The sequence below is a fragment of the Myxocyprinus asiaticus genome, chromosome 5 (assembly GCF_019703515.2).
Source record: "Myxocyprinus asiaticus isolate MX2 ecotype Aquarium Trade chromosome 5, UBuf_Myxa_2, whole genome shotgun sequence".
NCBI lineage: Eukaryota > Metazoa > Chordata > Actinopteri > Cypriniformes > Catostomidae > Myxocyprinus > Myxocyprinus asiaticus.
In genome coordinates, this window is record NC_059348.1 from 23,561,999 (window position 1) to 23,582,738 (window position 20,740).

At 37.9% G+C, this 20,740-nt stretch overlaps 2 protein-coding genes across 4 annotated transcripts in view; both read left to right on the forward strand.

Moving 5' to 3' along the window:
* The window catches only part of atr (ATR serine/threonine kinase), a 33,391-nt gene extending 28,451 nt beyond the window's left edge, over positions 1–4,940 (forward strand). For 2 of the 3 annotated variants that reach the window (XM_051697184.1, XM_051697185.1), the window contains exons 44-47: positions 1,313–1,466; positions 1,602–1,753; positions 3,713–3,818; positions 4,021–4,940. In XM_051697184.1, coding sequence (XP_051553144.1) covers positions 1,313–1,466; positions 1,602–1,753; positions 3,713–3,818; positions 4,021–4,194 — 586 coding nt within the window. In that variant the 3' untranslated portion in view covers positions 4,195–4,940. The other variant, XM_051697186.1, reaches the window with a different exon arrangement.
* amer3 (APC membrane recruitment protein 3) lies at positions 4,848–19,627 on the forward strand. Its single transcript, XM_051698359.1, has 4 exons — positions 4,848–4,851; positions 5,114–5,296; positions 6,664–9,162; positions 17,749–19,627. The coding sequence occupies exons 1-3, from the start codon at positions 4,848–4,850 to the stop codon at positions 9,144–9,146; spliced, it is 2,670 nt and encodes an 889-aa protein (XP_051554319.1). The 3' UTR covers positions 9,147–9,162; positions 17,749–19,627.
* Positions 19,628–20,740: the final 1,113 nt, after the last annotated feature.

The window sequence follows — 20,740 nt, forward strand, 5'->3', positions numbered from 1 at the left end:
CCTTGCTCAGACCGCAGCATAAACTTCTTTTGTGTCGAAAAAGTACAGCGGCCCATAGAAACAGCTGCTAATAAGGGATCTACGTATAAATATATATATAAATGTATCCAGAGGAGGCTTATGCACTTGCGTCACATGAGAGGCAGTTTGAACGCAACCCTCGTAAATGTACAAACCTCAAACTGGCCAGAAGCTAACATTTTTAGTAAAAGTTTTAATTATTGATACATTTCTTACACACACCTAGCGTTTCACTTCAGAAGACATTAATCAGACCATTGGAATTGTATGGATTATTTTTATGATTGCTATGTGTACTTTTTGGAGCTTCAAGAAGTTGGCACCCATTCACTTGCATTGTATGGACCTACAGAGCTAAAATATTCTTCTAAAAATCTTCATTTGTGTTCTGTTGAAGAAAGACAGTCATACACAACTTGGCATGAGGTTGAGTAAATTATGAGAGAATGTTCATTTTTGGGTGAGCTATACATTTAAACGAGCTTAGGGTAAGAGTCATTCAAACTGAATGTGTCTTTGCATAGTTCAGCGCAGTTTTTTAATTGTTTTTCTATGTACTATAAATATGTGCTAGCTGGATGTTTTTGACAGTTGCAGTGTGAAGTGCATTTTTAAAAGTTCTTGAAACTTGACACTGCATCCTAAAAACACTGCGCTTCTGTATGAAACACTAAAAGGCATGGTGCAACAGTCAAAAATGTCCATCTACCGCATATTTAGATAGAAAACTATTAAAAAGCAGTGCAGACGGATGCAACAATGCGTTTGGTGTAAACAGCCATTTAAAAGAACTTTTTTAATAAATTTTTTTTATCCCCTTTTCTCCCAATTTGGAATGCCCAATTCTCACTACTTAGTAGGTCCTTGTGGTGGCACGGTTACTCACCTCAATCCAGGTGGCGGAGGACAAGTCTCAGTTGCCTCCGCTTCTGAGATCGTCAATCCGCGCATCTTATCAAGTGGCTCGATGTGCATGACACTGCGGAGACTCCGCATGTAGAGGCTCATGCTGCTCTCCGCGATCCACGCACAAATTACCGTGTGCCCCATTGAGAGCGAGAACCACTAATCGCGACCACAAGGAGGTTAACCCATGTGACTATACCCTCCCTAGCAACCGGGCCAATTTGGTTGGAGTCACTCAGCACACCCTGGATTCGAACTCATGACTCCAGGGGTGGTAGTCAGCATCAGTACTCGCTGAGCTACCCAGGCCCCTCCACTTAAAATAACAAACTTTTAAAAATTGCACATTTTATCACGTGACAAATATGGCACTTGTGGTTTACAGGTACAACAGCAGGTCTGCTTACTGTCGCTCTACTGCCGTCATGTCTATGGTGGGCTACATTCTTGGACTGGGTGATCGCCATGGAGAGAACATTTTGTTTGATTCCCTAACTGGCGAGTGTGTCCATGTAGATTTCAACTGTCTCTTCAACAAGGTGTGCAAGGAAGTAAAGGCTGTATGAAAATAAAACGCTGCAGTATTTTAATTTCATTACTGTCCATATTTTTCTCTATGATTTTGATGTATGTGGAACATAACATTAGAACAAATTTGTTATATGGTGCTGCAGGGTGAGACGTTTGATGTTCCTGAGGTAGTTCCCTTTCGGCTCACTCAGAACATGGTTGATGCGATGGGACCCATGGGCACAGAGGGTCTGTTCAGACAGGCCTGTGAAGTCACGCTCAGACTCATGAGGGACCAGAGGGAGCCGCTTATGAGGTGAACATCTCAGACAAATAGAAAAGCAAACAGAAATGTACAGTTGAAGTCATATGTTTACACTTAGGTTGAAGTCATTAAAACTCATTTTTTAACCACTCCACAGATTTCATATTAGCAAGCTATAGTTTTGGCAAGTAGTTTAGGAAATCTACTTTGTGCATAACACAAGTAACTTTTCCAACAATTGTTTACAGAAAGATTGTTACACAATTCCAGTTGGTCAGAATTTTACATTCACTAAGTTAACTGTGCCTTTAAGCAGCTTGGAAAATTCTAGAAAATGTCAAGCCTTTAGGCAAGCCTATCAGAAGCTAATTGGAGTCAGTTGGAGGTGTACCTGTGGATGTATTTTAAGGCCTACCTTTAAACTCAGTGCCTCTTTGCTTGACATCATGGAAAAATCAAAAGAAATCAGCCAAGACCTCAGAAAAAAAACTGTGGACCTCCACAAGTCTGGTTTATCCTTGGGAGCAATTTCCAAATGCCTGAAGGTACCACATTCATCTGTACAAACAATAGTATGCAAGTATAAACACCATGGGACCATGCAGCCATCATACCGTTCAGGAAGGAGACACATTTTGTCTCCTAGAGATGAACGTAGTTTGGTGCGAAAAGTGCAGATCAATCGTTATGTTTGGAGGAAAAAGGGTGAGGCTTGCAAGCCGAAGAACACCATCCCAACCGTGAAGCATGGGGGTGGCAGCATCAGGTTGTGGGGGTGCTTTGCTGCAGGAGGGACTGGTGCACTTCACAAAATAGATGGCATGATGAGGAAGGAAAATTATGTGGATATATTGAAGCAACATCTCAATACATCAGCCAGGAAGTTAAAGCTTGGTCGCAAATGGGACTTCCAAATGGAAATGACCTCGAGCATACCTCCAAATTTGTGGAAAAATGGCTTAAGGTCAACAAAGTCAAGGTATTGGAGTAGCCAACACAAAGCCCTGACCTCAATCCGATAGGAAATTTATGGGCAGAACTGAAAAAGTGTGTGCGAGCAAGGAGACCTACAAACCTGACTCCGTTACACCAGTTCTGTCTGGAGGAATGGGCCAAAATTCCAGCAACTTATTGTGAGAAGCTTGTGGAAGGCTATCCAAAATGTTTGACCCAAGTTAAACAATTTAAAAGCAATGCTACCAAATACTAACGAAGTGTATGTAAACTTCTGACCCACTGGGTAAGTGATGAAAGTAATAAAAGCTGAAATAAATCATTCTCTCTACTATTATTCTGACATTTCACATTCTTTTTCTTTCTTTCTTTATTTTATTTTATTCTCCCCCTTTTCTCCCCAATTTGGCATGCCCAATTCCAACTGCTTACTAGGTCCTCGTGGTGGCACGGTTACTCACCTCAATCCGTGTGGAGGAGGACAAGTCTCAGTTGTCTCCGCTTCTGAGATAGTCAATCCATGCATCTTATCACGTGGCTCGCTGTGCATGACACCGTGGAGACTCACAGCATGTGGAGGCTCATGCTGTTCTCCGCGAACCACGCACAACTTACCATGCGCCACATTGAGAGTGAGAACCACTTAATCGTGACCACGAGGAGGTTACCCCATGTGACTCTACCCTCTCTAGCAACCGGGCCAATTTGGTTGCTAAGGAGACCTGGCTGGAGTCACTCAGCACACCCTGGATTCGAACTCGTGACTCCAGGGGTGGTAGTCAGTGTCAATACTCTATGAGCTACCCAGGACCCTGACATTTCACATTCTTAAAATAAAGTAGTGATCCTAACTGACCTGAGACGGGGAATATTTTCTACAATTAATTGTCAGGAAATGTATTTGGCTAAGGTGTATGTAAACTTCTGACTTCAGCTGTACACATACAGTTGTTTCAAACAATACATGTTGTTTCAGTTGTTTCTATTACTTACTAGTTTTTTCTACTATAAAACTGTGCAAATACAGTATTTGTCTAATACTTTTGTCTAATACAGTGTTTTAAAAACATTCCTACATGATCCTTTGGTCGAGTGGAGTAAACCTGTGAAGGGTACCTCCAAGAATCAAGTTAATGAATCTGGAGAGATCCTCAATGAGAAGGTACTTTGCCCCTTTGGTTACTTAGGCTTAAACGACAGTGCTCATCTATGACTTATATATTTAGCTAAGTGGACTTAAATTATACATAAACATACAACATATTTGAATGCAATAATTTCGAAGCACTCTTATGCACTTTGAGCTTGTTGGAAGAGTAGTAACAATAAAAATAAGCTGTAATTTAATCTTTGTTCCATTTTAGGCTAAGACCCATGTTTTGGACATAGAGCAGCGACTTCAGGGCGTGATCAAGAACAGGAATAAAGTGATGGGTTTGCCTCTGTCCATTGAGGGGCACGTACACTACCTCATTCAAGAAGCCACAGATGATAACCTCTTGTGCCTGATGTACCTTGGATGGGGTCCTTATCTGTGATGAACATGTTTGCACTTAAAAGATTTAGACCTAAACTTGAACATAAGCTTTCTGTTTAGTTTTGTACTTTTCCTCACATGTAGGAGGCTTTGTTTAGGTGAGATTCTGTTATGTTTATGTCAGTGTTAAATTCCTTGTTCCTTAAATGATTACATTTCATGTTTTCATATTTAAGAGGTAAATATTCTTATGATACATGTTGTTTTGATGCTGTTCCCAGGAAAAAGAAAATCTCAGAACTAGAAATGGCTTATGTCACAGTAAAAAAATAAACATTCCTTACCACTAAGTCTTGCATCCACTATTGTGTATCTTTAAAGTGGTGATGTTATTTAAAATGTGCTCTGGTCTTGTCATTGTACAATTATGTTGGTCTTATTCTGATTAATGTTTTCTGCAATTTTCCCTTACTGTATGTGTGAGCTTGAGTCTTTGAATATTTCACACAGACATTTCACGAAAGCCCTTAAAGGAATATTCCGGGTTCAATACAAGTTAAACTCAATTGGCAGCATTTATGGCATAATATTGATTACCACAAAAATTTATTTTGACTCATCCCTCCTATTCTAAAAAAAAAAAAAAAAAAAAAAAAAAAACCCATAGTAAGAAAAAAAAAAAAGGTTATATTGAGGCACTTACAGCGGAAGCTAATGGGTAAGAATTCATGTAAGCGCTTTTATAGTTTTACAAGACTCACGTTTCTGCCTTTAGACCCATCATAAATTGGCCCCATTCTCTTACATTTTACAGTAAGTGGCTCACTAACCTCGATTTTTGCTTTTTTTAAAGAAAAGCAAGGACGAGTCGAAATTCATTGTTGTGGTTATCAACATTATGCCACAAATGCTGTCGATTGAGCGTAACTTGTACTGATCCTGGAATATTCCTTTAATAACCACATCGTAAAAACTATCAGCGCTTCAACCATATAAATGCAGCGTGACTGGTCATGCTGTCTGTTGTGAGTGTTCTCCTGGTCCCTTATTGATTGTAATTATCTTCACACGCTCGCTGACAGCCAGAGCATCCTATCTTGTCACGCGCGTCTGGACCACCATCTCCCGCCAAGCGACTTCGGTCACATTCTGTTCTGATACAGGTATGTAATAAAATGGCCGTTAAAATAACGTACGGGACCGTTTATTAGGCGAATTCAAACGCCTTATTACGAAACAATGTTTATTAGGCGTAGCTCAAATGTAGTCGAACGACGAACTGCAAACGGCTGAATATGTTACATATATCAGGAAATGGCACGTTTTCATAAGGTTTTAGATTTTTTTGCGAAGGATTAAGAATTTACTTCGCGCCATTCGAGGCGTTATCATTTCAGTTTTAGAGCTGTGTACTATCATGTCATATTCGATTTTCCCTGTGACCCATTTTATATGCTGTTGGCTGTACTGTTAAATAATTGTATAAGAAACATATGTACCAACATTAGGTATACTAGACTATTCACAGGTGTGGGAAAAAGTAATTGTAATTTCTAAAGTAAATATAACATTTGAGTTGTTCAGCTTAAAAATGTTTAATCGAATAGGAATTGCTGTTTGTTAGTTCAATCTCTATATAACTCATCCAGTAATCATGATGGGCAAGTAATAGAAATGTAACAAACTGAGATAATAGATTTTGCCTTTATTTTGTACTCATTGTTTTGAGTATTAAGCAAAAGTCTAACTGGGACCTACATTATAAATAGTCTATTTGAAATTAGTTTAATCCGTTTAATTAGATATTTTGTCTTCAACTGTATTCTTTAATGAAATAATGTTCATAATGAATTTGGAATATGTAGAAGCTATACAGTTTTTATTTAATATTATTTATTCCATGAATTTCAATTTAAAGTCTGGTAGCTACCAGCAACATTGTTTACATAATTCTTGTTAAATTTTAATGAGTTAGAATATTAAAAAAGATAAAATATAAGTTAAAATTCAAAGGCATCAACATGTTAAGAATAAATGTAAGCCTACTGAACATCTTTAAAAAAAGAAACTTGTTAAATTTCTCATGAAGTGAGATAATCACGCTGTCTCGGGCAGAAAGAAAATAGAGGGAATTATGAGCATATGCTTAATAAAACTTTTTGATCTTGTTGAATTTTGTTGATAAATTCTGAAGATGAAATAGTAGATGCATTAATGATTTAAGCACAAATTAACATTGTAAAAGGCCTGAATAATTTCTATCATGTCCATAAGGCCCGGTTTATGCGTAAATAACAAGAATACATCTTTTTATATTTGTAACTGTCTCTATCCACAGTTATGTATATGAAATTAAAAAGCGAAAATCCTTCGGATGAAAGGAAGAGTTCAAATAAAAATGCAGCACATGGCCAAAGTAAATACACTGAAGAGCATAAATCTCACAACACTCCAAATAATGGATTTGTGAGAACCAGTGAATGCCCATGCCCACTGCCTATGCCAGACACTCCTGATGTTCTCTCTCCAGAGCTTAGTGACACTCTCTCGGAAAGTAATGGACAGCTCTGCAGCTCTGTTACAAGGAGCAGAACCCATGAATGTGTGAGAGGAATACGGTTGCAGCAGGCTGAGAGCCCTGGATACAAAGACAGGACCAACTGGCGCCATCATTATAAGCTTGTGACCAGTGTCAGCTTTCCTCCACAGCTGCTTCGTGAGAATCGGGATACATCTGGCAGCAGTCATGAAATCATTGATTACTGTAATCTAACACCGCAAGTGCCCTTTGTGCCCTGCATAGCTAAATCCATTCCTATAAAGAGGATCTCCCTAAGGAAGCCTAAAAAGGCCACTAAAGACTTGTTAGTTCATAAAAGAAACAACCATGAAAAAGCTATGTCCCCAGGTACACCGTGTCGTGTTGCAGGTGAAAATGTTCCAACAGTTAATCGGACGAAGAAGTCTTTAAGGCACAGAGGAAGCAGGTATGATCATGAACTTAGTGAGACATTCTCAGATTCTTCAGGTGAAAATTGTGCTAATGTTTGTGATGATGCTGCCTCATTAAAAAGCTTTGGATCACAGGCTGGTTGTGGAGAGATATTTGCTGATAAGGAATGCCTTATATGTCCTGAGTGTGAAAAAGTTGCTTGTGGACCTCAGAGACAAAGTCCTACTTCTGCAGGTTTGCAGGGAGGTAAAGAGTGTCTGGCATCTCCAGTTCACGTCGAGGACATGTTTGGAATGTGGGAAACCCTAAACAGAAATATAATTGGGCAAAGTTCAAGATCAGGGGGAAATGCAACAGAAACCAAAACACCTATTGCAAATTCTCCTAAAACTGTATCTGAAAATGAGTCACAGATCAGGGAACTGAATCCTGATGTGATAACACCAAAAAGTGACAACCAAGAGAACACTAGTGATGAAGGCTATTGTGATTATGTTTCTCCTGGTTTTGAGGACCACAGCAAAAGTTCCCTCACCCCAGTTCACTCCAACAAGTTCACTAGGGACACTTACAGTGGAGATGCTCTTTACGAGTTGTTCTATGACCCCAGTGAGGCAGAGATGACCCCCATCTTTGATGATGAAATAGATCTTACAGACAGCATTGCTGGCCAATGCAGTGACCTTCCATTATCCATGTACAGCTTTCACGTTGGAGCAGAGGAGAATCTTGCCCCACCTTTGGCTAGAGACGTCATAGGCCAAGAGCTTCTGCAGAGTAAATGGATGGGGAAGGATTGTTTACTAAAGCTTTGTGACACAGAAATCTCTCTGGCTATGGGTATCGTTAACTGGCTGAAACAGAGGACAGAAAACAGCAACCCAACAGAACTGAGGTCTTCGCAAACTAGCAGTGCGGAAACAGGTGATTTATGTCTACGATGCAAAACCCAGTCAGCAGGGGTTAGAAAACCACCAAGAAGAGCCCCTCCAAGAACTTGTAATGGTAGGAAAGATATGCTTAATTTCACAAAAAAAGACCCAAACCAGCCAAGTTTTGTTGTTCCCTTAATGCATTTGCCTTCACAATGTGATGTTAACACAGTGATGTCAACCTTGGCCTCTCCAGAGAGACTACCCCAAACCCCAGTGAGTGGTGTGTGTTTCAGGATATACAATATCGACTCCCCAGTGACCCCAAGTGGAGATTTGCAGTCTCCTGTGGTAAGCTCACCTGGCTCTGGCACAAGATCTTTGTTTGTGCTGGCCATAAACAAGCAATCTCTTTGTGAATCTTGCAGGAGTTCCCTGAGAAATGGAGCTAAAGATCTGTACCTGTGTCCTTCTTGTATGTCTCTTATTGAGCACATCAAGACATCAGACCTGTGGGCCTGTGCCAGCCTTCCCCAGTCCAAGACACTAAATCCACAGCCAATAACTGGAGACCTGCTATCCCCAGCTAGCACCTGCGGGATAGGAAGTGATATCAGCATAGCTTCCCTTGTTGAGCAGTGTGCTAGTCAGTTGGCTTCTATGAAGATTAACATTACTCAAAAGCACTTAAGCTGTGAAAAAAGAGGTGTATTTGAACCTGAGCAAGGGGTTAAAAGGAACAAAGAACAAAAATCCCTGAAGTCAAAGCACAAGAAAAGACCAATGACAACTACAGAGAAGGGCTCGCATGCAAGACATTGCATGAGGAGGTCCAGCCTCTCTGAGGATGTTCATAAATCTTCCCTTTTGAAGACTGAGGGACTTGGCTTTGTAACTACCAATGGTTCAGATGACTTGATGTTGGAAACTTACAGTCCATGTACAGACACATCTCAAGCTACTAGGCCTACTTCTCTTCCTCTCATGGCCTCTATCTCATCTATATCCTCTTATTGCCGAGAGGATCACCATATTCAACATTTGAATATGATGGAAAACGGAAACCCAGCCAAAAAGAAGCGTGGATCACAGCATCACAGGAAGTCTGCTGTAAACATTGATGAGTCTAGCGGTTTTGTCCTTCCAAGAGAAAAGAAGGTAGAACGCAGATGTAAAATGAAGAAGTGAAGCCCATGTTAAACAGGTGCCGAATTCCTCTTATCAAGCTTTAAAGGAATGTTCCAGGGTCAATACAAGTTAAGCTCAATCGACAACATTTGTGGTATGATGTTGATTACCACAAAAAATTATTTTGCAATTTATAGCAGTTATAGTAAGGCACTTACAATGGAAGAGAAAGGGGCCAATCCATAAACATTAAAATAACTCATTAACATTCAAATAAATGAGGAACGAGTCGAAACGCATTGTGGCATTTATTATATTCTTAATAAATACAATATTCTACTATATTATAAATATTCTTCTAAAAATCTTCGTTTGTGTTCTGCAGAATAACGAAAGTCATACACATCTGGGATGGCATGAGAGTGAGTAAATGATGAGGGAATTTAAATTTTTGGGTGAACAATTCCTTTAATGATCAGCTCCGGAATATCAGCAACCATTCAGTTTAGGGTGCAAAAGGAGCTCTTATAACATTTCTAAGGCATCATACTGAATTACTTCAGTAGGTCTAATCATTGGACAATGGCTGGGATTGCATCCCAATGTGGAAAATTTATTAGTTTATGTAATCTGATTTGGTGTTTTTTGTAGAATATAATTAATATTTGTGATACTAACTTTATTGATAAAGCTCAATAACGGATGGTGGGTTGCTGTGTTTTGCAGTATACAGAAGCACAAATCAGAGCCCATATTCTTTTTATAGCTTAGGGCATTTGGTCATGTTTAATGTAACAGATACATATATATGTATACGTTATGTATTTCCTTGCTTCATAGTGTTACAAATTTGAGAAAACTTGCTGCAAGAAAAATAGCAAATAGAAGATTTTCTTACAAGGCTTTAATAATGACCATAGGGATGCTTCAGAAGCACCAGCGCAATCAAGCCTGCAGAGGAAAGGGGCCGTTTACACGACAACGTTTTCAACTAAAAACGGAAAACAACAGCGTTTTGGGGCCTGAAAACGCAAACTTTTGAAAAAGGGTTTCAAAGTGCAAGTTTTTGAAAACGATGCCGTTATCGTCTCCGTGTAAACATACAAAAACGCGCATTTGTGAAAACGATGACATCATGCACACGCGTATTACGTGTTATATAAAGAATGATGGATTGATAGGCATTAATTTGAGATGTATAATTATCAATATGAATACTGGTGTCTGTGCAAATAACAATAATCAACAATTTATTCATTTGGAGTGTTTGGTATGGAGTGTGAACATTGTACAGTAGGCAGAACCTGCAATTTGAAAATCTTGAAATGAATGTATCAGATGGGAAAATATATTTGTATTTTAAATGTTATTTATTTACTTAATTTTATTTGATGTACATTTACTCTGCAACTCACTCACCCACCGCTTATGTATATAGCCTATAGATAGAGATGTGATGCCATGTACAGTTTTCAATGATATGCTTAGAATATGAAAACATGAGGCAGTGAAAATGCATGTGAGATCCAGTGTACATAAGACCTCTCTCTCTCTGTCAGAAGATATCATATATCAGAGTTCTGTCTGATATCCAAAACCAATCAACATCAACAGCTTGTTATGTTAACTTACTCTCCTACCAGCCCAAGAGTCAGCAGGGGGAATACAGAAGAAGGCAGGAGACGAAGTAATGGTAAAAATGAGCAGAGTTTATTGAATATTCTTGAGAGTTCAGTCTATAGGCATGCGCGCGTGTACATTAAAACAACGCGCGAGACATTCAAAACTACAATGGCGGACTACAGGACTGTGTTTGTTCTGCTCAAGATTTTGAGTTTATTGACGCTTCTCTAGCAAAGTAATTGTAGTAATAAAGCAACCTCATCGTGCGTCCAGACAAAACTGCTCGATGCTTTCGCCATCTTCATTGTTTGTATTCACCGCTCTGTGGAAGAATGCTTATGTGCGCAGGCGCGTAGTGTCTCTTTATAAAGTGGCATCGTAACTACTGGCCTGGCATGCATAATACAGCGTTTTTAGTCGTTATCGCGGATCCGTGTGAACGGGGATCGTTTTGACAAAGTTGTCGTCTGTACGCGAAACTTTTAAAAAAACGCAAAGAAAAACTTTTCCGTTTTTAGTACATCGTTGTCGTGTAAACGTACCCGTCCTTCATTCTGCTGTGAAATTTGACCATGCCTTGCAGGTATACTCACACTCACAGCAAGCACGTTCTCCTTTAGTTCACCCACCAACAAAGGCAAGAGGTGAAGCGGATGTCACACTGTACTGTAAAAGACACATAACCTGCATTTTTTGGTTTGTTACAATAAACAATTGGAAAATGCTATTTGATGTTGTTTAACGTCACAATACTGTAAACTGTATATCCCACCAAAAATAAACCGTAGTTTATTTAATTTCCTCTGTGATTCAGTCATTATGGGTCTTTTTTTACACGGCCAGTCACTATAGTGTAGAAATGATCTTACTTCCGATCAGGGCCTCTAAAACATCTCTTAAAGGCCTCTGTTTTGTGCTTGTGCTGGGGAAGTGTTTGTGTCTCAGCATTTCAGTAGGCTTCAAGGATTTCTGGGAGCTATTCTGTAGCTGGGTCAGCAGAGATGCTAAAAGGCTCTGATCTATACTGGTTGTTTGGTGTGTGAGTCAGTGAGCATTGATGAGTCGAATCTGTAATTAGGATTTCAGGGGAGGGAGGTCAGCAGTTTCAGTCATTTGCACTATTATAGTCTCAGACAAGGAACTGCACAAAAAAGATATTCAGATCTGCATAATCTGTGCTAAATGGATACTCATCGAAACATTGATATAAACGTTTACATTTAATAGGGAGAAGATAGGCTTCCTGTCTCTCTGGATTTGTTCCTTTGCAAATTACCATGCAGAATTATGGTTCTGAGATTGAGGTTGAAATTAATGAGAGCTAAGTACTTAGGTAGCAGAGCTTTTATTGATAGGGTTTCAAGGTCAGATATCTTCCCTGCTGTGCATATCTGTTTCTTGTTATATATTTCAGCCTGATATCTCAAAACCATAGCAACAGCACACAGTATCTTGGCAGTCTACCAGCATGAGAGTGGAAGTGATTAAATTATGTTAAGATTGTAATGTGCTGATTTAGAATTTATTGATTTGATCCTGCAGTTAGAACCTCTAATGTAATTGTTTTATTTTCAGGAGGTTGTGTTTTAATAATTATTTAATTGTTTTTTTTTTTTATTGTTTTTTTATTGTAAGATGTTTTCTGTGATTAGTATTTTAGTGTCTCAGTAAAAGCACCATACCTAATTAATAATTAAAAACCAGAACAATGAAACTGGAAAGCAAATTGAATTGAGGAGAATAGCTTGTTAATAATTTAGTAAGACTGTCTGGTCACAAAGAATGACTAAAGAAAATCCAAGAAAGTCTTAATTTAGTCATGTTTTTAAATCTTGGTGTTTTTGTAGACATTGCGTGGACACTAAAAAGGGTCATGACATGAGGAATCAAGTTTTCCTTGATCTTTTAACAAGAGGTTGTTGTATTTTAAAAACATACTGTAAGTTTCAGAACTTAAAGGGATAGTTCACCCAAAAATGAAAATTCTCTCATCATTTACTCACTCTCATGCCATCACAGATATGTATGACTTTCTTTCTTCTGTAAAACACAAACGAAGATTTTTAGAACAATATTAAAGCTCTGTTGTTCCTCGCAATGAATGGTGATCAGACATTTTGTAGCTCCAAAAATGACATAGAGGGAACATAAAAGTAATATTTCTGACCTAAGTTGTTAAATCCATATATTCTGAAGCGATAGGTGTGAGTGAGAAATCTTTTTTTTACTCCAAATCTCCACTTTTAATTTCCGATGTGAAAGTGAATCTAAACAGGCACCACATGAAATTGAAAATGGAGATTTAGAGTAAAAAAAAAAAAAGGACTTTAATTTTGATCTGTCTCTCACCCACACCTATCATATCACTTCTGAAGACATGGATTTAACCATTGAAGTCTTATGGATTACTTTTATGTTTCCTATGTGTGAGTTTTGGAGCTACAATGGTCTGAACACCATTTACTTGCATTGTATGGGTCTGCAGAGCTGAAATATTCTAAAAATCTTTGTTTGTGTTCAGCTGAAGAAAGAAAGTCATACACATCTGGGATGGCATGAGGGTGAGTAAATGATTAGAGGATTTTCATTTTTAGGTGAACTATCCCTTTAAAACTTCCTCATTACTGCAAAAAGAGCATTTGCTGAAACCAAGCTGCCAAAACAATTCCTTCTCTGCTTCCTCCACATTATGATGTCATACTGTGGTAGAAATTTGCATCTGACCACCTCCACAACAACACATCCATTAAGTCTGCTGCTCTTTTCTAAACAGAGTTGCTATAGCAAATAAAAGGAGGCCAATGTGACAGTTGTTTGCAGTAACCAGAACAACATGTAGTGACAGAGAATACTTGCTCCTTTAATTTATATCTAAGGCAGTGGAGTACATTATTTATTTGGTTATATAAGGACTGAATAGATTAAAAAAAGGTTTTGTTTTCGCTAAATATTTAGCTTTATTTCAGTGTTTGTATCAGTTTTGTGTGCAATGTTTTGGAAGGTAATGTCATGGATACAGGGTTGAGACATGAGCAGTGAATGGACTATTGACATACTTTTATTTCCTGCTCAGCTCTCAGTGGATCCACACAGCAGACAGCTGTTTGGTTGCACATCTGGCAAGCGTGAAAGCGTATATTCACTCTAAGCCACAGGTGACTTCCAACACTGAGGGGGCATAGTTCAGCCAAATATGCATTAAATAATATTTTATCAACATGCTAAGGAGTGGTAGAGGTCAGCATGTTGTTGTAATAACCTGACAGGTTTACTGATAAAAGTGTTGTTTTTGCACTGTAATGATAACACTTAGCCACTATGGGGCAGTATATACAATACATTTCACAACCTATGCATGGTTACCAAGGACTGAGTCCAAGCTTGCATAGACAGAATGTTTAAACCATCTGCATTCTAGGGATGGGCACGAGTACTCGAGTACTTGGGTACTCAGACGTAGCAGCAATGATCTATCATGAAAACGATGATAGATGGTGATCATGCATGATGTGACTTTTCACTTAATTCGAAATTCAGTGACAATTACCAGACAACTAAACATAAACATGTCAAACAGGGAGCTTATTTTTAATTTTGAGATTGATTACGTTGTGATTTTGAGGGGTACATTTATTGTCAGAGACGTCTCATAGCAAACAAACTGATATACAATGCTGCAATTCTATCGTTACAACAATAAAAAGAGAGTTTTGAACACCTCTCTCTGCAAAACGTTTGCTAAACACATTTTATTATAATTTAATGTAAGAACTATGGCTCATTAATGGATATTATTTAATGAAAGTGAATGTTTGTCACTGAATGTAAACCTCCCTGCCCTGGGCGCTGAAATGTTTGCGTGACGTAACACACACCTGCATCTCGATGAAATGGGAGTTGAAGATTTCCGCACCAGTTTCCAAGTTAGAAGTCCGACATAATGTGTCATTCCGTTGCACTTTCCCCAGTTGATAGGTGGAAATTCCGACTCTCCGAGTTGAACGATTCATGAATAAACACAGCTACAACAATACGGAGCATCACGGCTTTCCCCACAGGAGCGAACACTTGGGCACACACACACACACACACACACACACACCAGGCATGTGGCAGTGGACTCAACGTGCTGAAGCAGCGCATTTACAGCAAGTGAGGGTTTCAAACAGATAGACAGAGCTCAATGGAACAGAATGCAGCGTCTTCAAAACTGAACTTCAACAAAAATGCGATGGTTATGGCATCTCCTGTTAAGCCAACTGCGATTTGAAAATAGAAGGTTCAGACAGTCACTAAAAAAACTGGGGCGCTTACTAAGATTACTACTGTAACCTGAAGGAAGAACAGAGAGACGCGCGTTGTGCACCTTCTTTAGAGTTGGGCAGCGAATCTTCACATAATGACCAAATATGATGCATTATATTTTTATTATGTAATCTTTTGTACAGTTTGTAACAGAATATTTTATAACAGTCTATAATAATGAATAGACGATACACTGGAACAACAAGACGTAATGCAGCAGCCAAAGATGCTTGTCAGACATGTTATTATATATACAGTTATGTACATGTCATTGCCCCTCGAGTACTCAACGAGTAATTAGTCCGAGTACTCGAATAGACAAAATGAGTTCAGTCTAGGTCTGCCTGTCTTTTCTTATACATTATCTTTCATCAAAGCAGGACATTTTCTACTCATGCTTGTTTAGGAGTTGTCTCATCAGCTGCTCCCCAGCAGTTCGGCTTGCAGCCAGAGGTGAAGGAGTTTGTGTTGGCTTTGACTGGTCTATAATCCATCAGTGTGCTCATGGGAGTGTTCTCTGCAACCCAGGAGCCGCTACAGAGCAGATGTTTAGAGCTGGTTGACTGTTGCCCATTGAGAGAAGTGATGCTGAACAGGACTCTGTTCTCTTTTCTGGCTGGGGGAATAAGCCTCATGTTGTTAGTTTGGTTGCATGACTCTAATGATGATTCAGTCCAATGACATGGGACACAATGGGGAACTGTGTCAGTATTGAGGGGTGGAATTAGCCTTGCATTAGGACACTGTGTTGGAAAGGGTATAGACAACACTGATGGCACTGTGAGCCCTTGAAGAGTTGGTTAATGCTTGCATGAATTAAATGAAAATAAACATCTGTCTTGAAGTATAGAGCAATGTATCTGGTGAAGCTGCACCAAAGACTGTAGTTTGCAAAGGCAATATAATAGTTACCAATAACAGGAGTGCATTTTTGTAATTTTTGATGTTCAAAGCAGTCTAGATTAGTAATTCAGATTATTAAAGGCATAATGTTTATTACCACAAAAATTATTTCGACTCGTCCCTCCTTTTCTTTAAAGGGATAGTTAACCCAAAAAATTAAAATTCTCTCATCATTTACTCACCCTCATACCATCCCAGATGTGTTTCACTTTCTTTCTTCTGATGAACACAAGCAAAGATTTTTAGAAGAATATCTCAGCTCTGTAGGTCCATTCAATGCAAGTAAATGGTGTTCAGACATTTGTAGCTACAAAACTCACACATAGGAAACAAAAAAGTAATCCATAAGACTTCAGTGGTTAAATCCATGTCTTCAGAAGTAACGTGATAGGTGTGGGTGAGAGACAGATACAAATTTAAGTCCTTTTTTTACTCTAAATCTCCACTTTCACGTTTACATATGAAAGTCACATGTGGTGCCTGTTTAGTCTCACTTTCACATCTGAAAGTAAATGTGAAAGTGGAGATTTAGAGTAAAAAAAGGACTTTGATTTGATTCAGAAGATATAGATTTAACAACTTGAGTCAGAAGGATTACTTTTATGTTTCCTTTATGTGATTTTTGGAGCTACAAAGTTCTGATCACCATTCACTTGCATTGTGAGGACCAACAGAGCTGAGATATTCTTCTAAAAATCTTCGTTTGTGTTCTGCAGAAGAAAGAAAGTCATGAGGTAATGATGAGAGAAGTTTCATTTTTGGGTGAAATTTCTCTTTAAAAAAAAGGCAAAAATCTGGGTAACAGGGAGACACTTACAATGGAATTGAATGGGGCCAATTTTTGGGGGTTTAAAAGCAGAAATGTAAAGCATATAATTTTATAAAAGTGATACATTAGTTGTTATTTATTTATTTATTTTGGATTTTTCCCCCTTTTCTCCCAATTTGGAATGCCCAATTCCCAATGTGCTTTTTTTAAGTCCTCGTGGTTGTGTAGTGATTCGCCAAAATCCGGGTGGTGGAGGATGAATCCCAGTTGCCTCCGCATCTGAGACTGTCAACCCGCACATCTTATCACGTGGCTTGTTGAGCGCGTTGCCACGGAGACATAGCGTGTGTGGAGGCTTCACGCCATCCACTGCAGCAACCACGCTCAACTCACCACGTGTCCCACCGAGAACGAATCACATTATAGCAACCACCCCATGTGACTCTACCCTCCCTAGCAACTGGGCCAATTTGGTTGCTTAGGAGACCTGGCTGGAGTCACTCAGCACGCCCTGGATTTGAACAAGCAAACTAGTGAACTCCAGGGGTGGTAGCCAGCGTATTTTTCCACTGAGCTACCCAGGCCCCCCATTAATTGTTATTTTAAAGCTTGTGAATTATTTAAGTTGTAAAGTAGTTTAAATAATCATTTTTACGGTTGATTAGGGTTTACAGCATTATGTTGTCATGGCAACAAAGTTGTAAAATTGGATATAACTTTAAACAAAAGGTTAGAATGCATTTTTATCACACTAAAAATAATGTTTATGTTTTGTGGCTATACTTCTGAAACAGTGAGTATTTTAACGTTTACAGATTGGCTCCATTCACTTCCATTGTATGTGTCTCACTGCAGCCCAGAATTTTGCTTTTGTTTTTTTGTTTTTTAAAGAAAAGGAGGGAGGAGTTGAAATACATTTTTGTGGTAATCAATATTATGCTTAACTTGTATTGAACCCGGAATATTCCTTTAAAGGGGGTTAGTGATTAATTTGAGATTTATAGTGTAAGTAAAGCTGCTTATACATGTAAACTGATATGTTTTCTAATTTCTCCTGTACAGATTCTGATTTTTGGGATCCTGCTGGCTTAAACTCGTTTCAATCTACTGTGCAGTACCTCAGCCCTCAGGGCAGCTGAACTCTCTACCAACTGTCTTATAGTCTCTATCTTTCATCCTCAAGAATTCTGACATGCTTGCTCATTTTACTGTCAACTCAGCAACATTGCAGCTGGGAACAACAACAGGTCTGTTGATCTGTTTGTTGGAAAAGTGACATTTGTCTGAAACCTGTCGTATCAATGTTTTTCCTCTCCACAGAGTGGTTTTTATTTCAGGTTTACTGCTGGTGTTTTCAAACCAAGGATCAATGACAGGACATACTGTACTAGTGCAATAACTACAGTAACAATTTATTAATGTCCAAGGGAGAAATAAACTGTTGACTGTTAAATTTCTACTGTTGTTCTAATAGAGAAACCTTTGTGAAACTGCAGTTCAGCTTTTGGAACTTAAAGTACATTGTGTGAAATTACACTTTAGGTGGTTTTGTATACAGTATTTAAACAATCTGGCAAGCTATTTGAAAAGCTCTGATCTGAAGTTTAGAGTGGAAATGATCAATTTATTTTAAGGATTGGGACATGTCAGTGGAATCAACTTTGCATTTTCATTTGTCATGCTATTAATGTTCAAGACAGAGATGGGTCATGTGTATCAGTGAATGAATGAGGAAAAGTAGTCCCTTGAAAGAACGCTTCTGATCTGGCTGATGTGACCAGATCAGACAAAGCAGGCAGGTGGCACTTTTACTTGTCATCTTTGTCCATTTTGGAATGTACTTCTGGCAGTTCTGCCCTTTTTTACTCAGTAAATACTCAGCTTTAACGCGACAATTCAACTTGGACTGCAACAGTCCAGCTGGATTTGTTACATATTGAAGAGAATTTCCATAAAACATAACCTTATATGATCTACAGTATACATCTACAGTATATCTAAACATCTATCTTTGAGCAGACAGTTATCTGCATAAATATGTTTGCATATCATATTTGAGCAGACAGTGATCTGTTATGTGTATATGAATAAACCAAAAACTCTTTATTTAAAAGAACACAGTCAAAGGAAATGGTATCTGTACAAGTGGTCTATGCGGGCCAGTAAACCTTGCTCAAAATAATATTAAGCCAAAGGGTAATTAAGAAGAATCTCTATATACAAAAATCTTAGCAGCTATTGATGGGGTATTACTGTATATTTCAGGGCCTTAACCTGTTTTCCATGAGATCAACATCAACCATAAACTTCAACATTTAAGGGTAGTGCACTACACTGTGGTATCAGTGATAAAGGCAATGATAATGTTATGAATAAATTAGTAGCTATTTTTCTATTTGATAATTAAAAAATACAATTGGGTTATATTACACAGTAAATTCAACATTTTAAGAATTGAACAGAAGCTTTTCAGATAGCTTACAATTTCTCACGTCATTTTTTTCTACCCAAAACTGGGGGGAAAAGTTTAGGAAATTGTTCCTGGTCAGTAATTCTTGAAAAAAAAAATGTCTACTTCTCAGGATAAACTAGAATCAAAATCCAAGGATTAAGAAACTAATTATAGCATGTGAGACTTGGACCGCTGACAATATCCTAACAACATGAATATTCTTTGTTCTTTGATAAGCGAATGTGTTGCATGATTTTGAAGGCTACTGTATGTTAACCATAGATATTAAAATCTATGTTGTAAAGTATGTTCATTAGAAAGTGCATATGGTGTTGGAATGCAGTATTAACAAGGTTATTTTGTCACCTGTTAGTGCCATTATAGTCTTTTTAAGACAGGGCAGCTGACAATTATTGTTGTAATTCTGTGCAATATTTCTATTTAAGTGCTTGCTTTGTCACTGAGTATTAATAAAAACCTATTTATGAATCCATGTGCATTTATAGTTTTTATTATTATTATTATTATTGTGTTCCACTTATTGATTTCACAGCCAAAAGTAGACTCTTTCAAAGCCAAAATGAGCAGAAGGGATAAACAGTTGAGGTGTCAGCACTGAATGCATTGACTGTAGCTCAGACATTGCTTAATAGGCAGAACAATGGCAAATCAAACAACAGAGTGACTGAACAGAGCCCTGTAACAGGCCTGGTGTCGACCATCCTTTAAGACAAAATCATATCAACAAGTCCATGAAACGACTGATCTGAATACTTATTACGATCATGACATATATATATATATACACACTACCGGTCAAAAGTTTTGAAACATGACTGAAATGTTTCTCATGATCTTAAATATCTTTTGATCTGAAGGCGTATGCTTAAATGTTTGAAATTTGTTTTGTAAACAAAAATATAATTGTGCCACCATATTAATTTATTTGATATTAAAACTAAAATTTAATTTAAAAAAATAAGTTTTTGAAATTAATGACTTGGACCAAATAATAAAGAAAAGCAGCCAATAAGTGCCCAACATAGATGGGAACTCCTTCAAAACTGTTTAAAATCATCCCAGGGTGATACCTCAAGAAGTTGGTTGAGAAAATGTCAAGAGTACATGTCTGCAAATTCTAGGTATAGGGTGACTACTTTGAAGATGCTAAAATATAACACAGTTATTTTGGATTTTGTTTAGTCACAACATAATTCCCATAGTTCCATTTGTTATTCCATAGTTTTGATGACTTTACTATTATTGTAAAAAATAAAAAATAAAAATAATAATTATAATAATAATAATTATATATACGTATATATATATATATATATATATATATATATATATATATATATATATATATATATATATATATATATACTGTATGTATGTACGTATGTATCAAAGACTGATTTTGTCCCATATTGTAACTCAAACAGTATTGCAGACATGTTGTTTTGACTTAATATTTAATGATACTGTGAATCACTTGCCAGAAAAGTTCCTGTTACCTTTTAGGGATAAGTGTGCTCACAGGACCGGTTTCCCCTCATTTAACTCACACCTCACCTACACTTTAAAGAGCCGTTCACACCG